The sequence below is a fragment of the Penaeus vannamei genome, chromosome 22, assembly GCF_042767895.1.
Source record: "Penaeus vannamei isolate JL-2024 chromosome 22, ASM4276789v1, whole genome shotgun sequence".
In the NCBI taxonomy this organism is placed as follows: Eukaryota; Metazoa; Arthropoda; class Malacostraca; order Decapoda; family Penaeidae; genus Penaeus; species Penaeus vannamei.
Window position 1 is genome coordinate 15535216 of NC_091570.1, and position 5000 is coordinate 15540215.

Below are 5000 nucleotides of genomic sequence, written 5' to 3' on the forward strand. Positions count from 1 at the left end.
ATGATCATAGTAAGTATAACATAACACAAATGTAAAATATCAAAGGCCTAAGACCTTACTATTCATACATGATTCATTTTGCCAGACTTCTTTACAAGTCCAACTATTTTCTTCAACACTTCAAACTACACATTTCCCATTTTCTTTGGTAAATATTAACACAAAGGATTCATGTTGAAATATGGCACCAATTTTCTATCTTCCTTCGCATTTTGTGTGTTTAGCAATGTCCTAGACAATATTCCAGAATTTCATCTTATATTTACATTCCACAGAATCAATAATAAAAATAACAACCTAAAGTGTAGTAACCTTTAAATCCCAACATGTGTTGCAAGGGAGACTAAAATGAACAGTTTCCAAAATGGTGTGGCCACTTGTTATCTACTTGACCACAGATGTAGATAATCACTCCATCCTCCATTTGAGGCTCCTTCTTCTGTTCCTGAAAGATGAATAATCTTTTAGTGTCATTAAAGCTAGAGCTGTTATCAATAAATTTGTTTTTTGGGGGGAGGGGGAGGGGGAGGGAAAGGGGGATGGGGAGGGGGAGGGAGAGGGAGAGGGAGAGGGAGAGGGAGAGGGAGAGGGAGAGGGAGAGGGAGAGGGAGAGGGAGAGGGAGAGGGAGAGGGAGAGGGAGAGGGAGAGGGAGAGGGAGAGGGAGAGGGAGAGGGAGAGGGAGAGGGAGAGGGAGAGGGAGGGGGGGGAGAAGGGTTTTTTTTTAACTTTCCACTAAACTTTTTTTACTCCAAGATCTGGGGGGGGGGGAAGAGGGAGATGGAGAGAGGGAGAGAGGGAGAGAGGGAGAGAGGGAGAGAGGGAGAGAGGGAGAGAGGGAGAGAGGGAGAGAGAGAGAGAGAGAGGGAGGAAGAGAGTGAGAGAGAGAGAGAGAGAGAGAGAGAGAGAGAGAGAGAGAGAGAGAGAGATGAGAGAGGAGAGAGAGAGAGAGAGAGAGAGAGAGAGAGAGAGAGAGAGAGAGAGAGAGAGAGAGAGAGAGAGAGAGAGAGAGAGAGAGAGAGAGAGAGAGAGAGAGAGAGAGAGGGGGGGGGAGAGAGGGGGGGGTAACTTTCCACTAAACAACTTTTCTACTCCAAGATCTGTAAGTTTAGTACCTGCTGATATGATAATTTTATATTAAAATAACAATAAATACTAACAGCCTAATGAAAATTCTTGCCACAAATAGACAGGAACATGCATGCCACAAAAGTTTACTGCCTACATTCCAACAAGCAGAGGTATGTGTGGAGTTTCAAAGCTAAAATAAGTACAGTGAATATTCAACCCCATGGACCCATGGATTTCCTTTTTTGAAATTCAGCTTGTCAGGTTGACACTGGAGGATTTTAACAACTTCAATAAACCTCAGTACATAACACAGCAAAAGGAGCTGTTCTCATAACCTTTTTAAAAATAAAGAAAAGATTAAAAAAACAGAGATTCTATCCTGATTCTTATGAAATGTTACACTCATTATTACATTCCTGTTGTCAAATACATATCCGACTAATAATCCAAAATCAAACCCAATTTATTTACAACAATAAGAACAAAATGAATTAATGATACCCCTTATAACCCACCTCATCGTTCACATACTTTAATCATCCAATTATATCATTTCATTATCATAAAAAAAACATGGAAAACACAAATGTAGTACTTACCAACTGCCATTTGCTCAAGTTGTGACACTTCTTGTGGTGACAACTGTAGAACTGTCTTGAGAACAGGCACAAGGTGTTTCCGTTCCTCATTGTTCCTCAGCATCAAAAACTGTGAAAATGTTTGTATGCATTAAATGTATTAATGTAAATCATTCAACTTATCAGTTTCCTATTTATCTACTTTTATATGCTATACAGAAAATAGATAACATAAACATCTAATACTAAGGCCTCATTCTTTACAAATAAATTCTTTAATGTGAAGTTAATTACTTTCACATAGGAATTTTTTTCATTCTAAACAATGCTGGCTATCAAAGTTAGTTTATTATCGTGATCTCCGTCACCCTGTTCATGACTGCAAAATCACAATGAAATAAAATATCACATTACTTCAAAAGCAGAATTCATAAAACAAGTCACAAATTATAAGAATCCAAACAGATAAATGTGCTGTCTTTATGCTAAACAGATGCAAATTACAGCTTACTTTTACTAATTCTGGCAGGGAGGGAAAATTAAATTTCAGCAATACAACTAACCTTCAATATCACATTCTTGGCATATTCCATATTTTCCATGTGCTTCTCTCGGCTCTCATTACGAGCTGATCTTCGGATTTCTTCCTTAAGTGCATCTGCGAGTTGGCACAGCTTGGCGTTTTCTGCCTCTGACTCATGCAAGAGTGAGGTCAGCTGCTGAATCCGCATCTCTCCTGATTTCAACTGGAATCACGGATGAAAAGAGGTTGGAAAATTCTTATATACACCCAAGTCTCGGCCTCTCCTTGACTCCTCTCCTAGCTTAAATTTTGCCTGAGTATCTAGAGAAGATATATTGTGCATTATTGATTCTTCTATTCTCAAGAGCACCATCTGGCATTTTGGATGTAAAAAATACTTAATAAATTTCTGATAATTTTAAGCTGTGAAGAGTCTCAGGTTCTCAAGCTTCCTTGAAATTTTAGATCCTTTTATCACTTTTTTATGGAATCCCTGGGATCTAATGGGATAAATATTGGGTATTATTAATTTCTGCAGATGAGAAGTAATTAGTAAAAAGCACAATAACAAAAAAAAAGTCAGGCAGTATCTCTATCAACAAGAAAAGCAGAAGGGAGTACAAAACAAATCACAGGACATTACAGTGACAAATTGAATTCAACAGTTAAATATAACTGAAACTGCATCCTCTTAACCATTTACAAAGATAGCCTCACAAATCCTGAGACTGCTTTCTAGCAATATCCCAAGTTTCTCCCTGAAGAAGCAATAAAACCATGCACTTCATTAATAGAATCCAACAGCAATTCCTATTCTCTGTTAAAATTTTACATTCTATCACGTTCCTGTTCCCAAACTCTACCAAAATTTTAGGACCCATTAAGATGCACACATTCACTCTAACAAACACCAACACCCAAGGCCGTCACTGAGAACTAGACTGCAGAGAGTCCCTTCCGATTACAGCAGCCCGTCTCACCTTCGACTCCAGCCTATCAATCTCCTTTAGTGTGGCATCAGTGGCAACACTGGTGACGCTGACTGTGTCATCTTGAGGGGGTTGCTGACTGGGGGCTGAGGGCAGGGGAGAGTTTATGAGCTGCTCCAAGGGTGGCGGGCTGTATCCCATGGGTCTAGCCGGGGAATGGTGTACAGGCTCCACCCACTCAGATCCCTACAATGGTGCAGGTAAAATAGTCTCCTAAATTATGGTCATCCTTTGGGTGTAGAATGAAGATTAGAGTAGCATGCATCACCAATTATTTGAACAGTTAACTTTAGATGGAGTCTCTTAGGGCCCAAGCTTTGAACTTCCATATATTTCACACTTTAATTACCAATCTTCAAGTAAGTGCATTTTATTTAGTTTAAAAATTTCTTGTAATGGAATACAGTAATAGATGCCTATAGCACTATTTATAGTACTTAAATGTTTTAATCTGAAAGATAAATATGACAACTGGTAAAATACCTTCTGACTTGGATTATATTATTCACAATTTCAAAATTAGAGATTCTCCATAAAAAAATCAAAAGCACTAGCTCAAAACACAAAACAAAAAAGAACAAAACACAGAATGGAAAACCAATGGCAGAGACAATGCATAAAAGGACTTTCAGAGAATAAACAGAAAGGAGAAAGAAGCTTGAGAGATCGGAAGCTACCACAGCTGTCCCCAGCAGCAAGGATACAAAGAGAAAGATTATGAAGGGTAGGAAAGTACTCACCTCTCCTTCTTCCCTGATCATGTTAGTGATATCAATCCTATTCTCCTCTGAGCCATGACTGTGTTGACGTCTGTGCTGATTATGGTGAGCGGCAGTGGTGTTTGTCTCCAATTCGTGACGATTAGTGTGATGGACACCTGCATAAGGGCTAAGGGAGTTGCTTGCATTTGCAGAAGGAGCTGGCACAGTATTAACATTGTTCTTGAGCTGCCAAAGCTTGTCCTCAGTTTCTTCCAGTTTCTTTGTAAGATCCTCTACCTCATGAGTGTGGGTCTCACGGAGAGTCTCAAGTTGCTTCTGCAATGTGTTTTACAAGATTATTTGTTGTTCTAGATTTCTTTGTTATTCCAAAACTTTCCTTCAAGGAGACAGAGAGAAAAAATCTGATTCTTTAAATAACAATTTCCAAATCAAAGTTAACCCTGGAAAAATGTTATTGTAACCTGATATCATAAAATCATAAATAAAATAATAAAGTATATGCAACATATCTGAGTGTGGCAAATGAATGCTAACATAGACCAATAAACCCCTGGAAACTTGCCTTAAAACTATTACTCATAGTTTCATTTTGAATGGACATGTTGGCAATGATCAGCTGATACTCTGCCGTCTTAGTCTCAATTTTACTCTCGAGTTTGGCAACTTTCTCTTGATGGGATGCCTCCCTTTTGGTCAATTCCTCAGAGATGGAAGACACCTGACGTAAAAGTCCATCCTTCTCAGACTGCAAATAGCTGAGTTCTGCCTTCACTGCAGAGATCTCAGATCTGCGGAAGAAAACAAATTTGTGCCAATGTGAAATCCAACTTCAGTGAGGAACTGAAAGCTACAAAATGCTTTTCCTTTTCATGTCCCTTTTCTTCTATAATATCTGTTAGGATTGAAACATTGATAAAAAAGGAGCTTTTAATCCTCATGTTCATTTCTTTTGCATTTCCTTTCTTCTAGAAGATACTCTACACAGTAGTTCAAATTAATGATCAGAAAAGGTTGGTACAGTAAGAAATTACTTGACAAGAAAAAATTGACAAATGAAAATTAGCTTTCTTACCCTTCTTCTAAGTATTCTGTGCCAATTTATGATGTGCTTTAAGCAGT

General features: G+C 38.5%; 1 protein-coding gene across 2 annotated transcripts in view; it reads right to left on the reverse strand.

The window, feature by feature from the left end:
* Positions 1 to 125: 125 nt before the first annotated feature.
* The window catches only part of LOC113814309 (GRIP and coiled-coil domain-containing protein 2), a gene marked incomplete at its 5' end in the record, with an annotated part of 14744 nt that continues 9869 nt past the window's right edge, over positions 126 to 5000 (reverse strand). Inside the window, 6 exon segments of one of the 2 annotated variants that reach the window (XM_070136670.1) lie at positions 126 to 445; positions 1669 to 1777; positions 2211 to 2393; positions 3151 to 3345; positions 3900 to 4196; positions 4444 to 4669. In XM_070136670.1, coding sequence (XP_069992771.1) covers positions 381 to 445; positions 1669 to 1777; positions 2211 to 2393; positions 3151 to 3345; positions 3900 to 4196; positions 4444 to 4669 — 1075 coding nt within the window. 2 annotated transcript variants of the gene reach the window in all.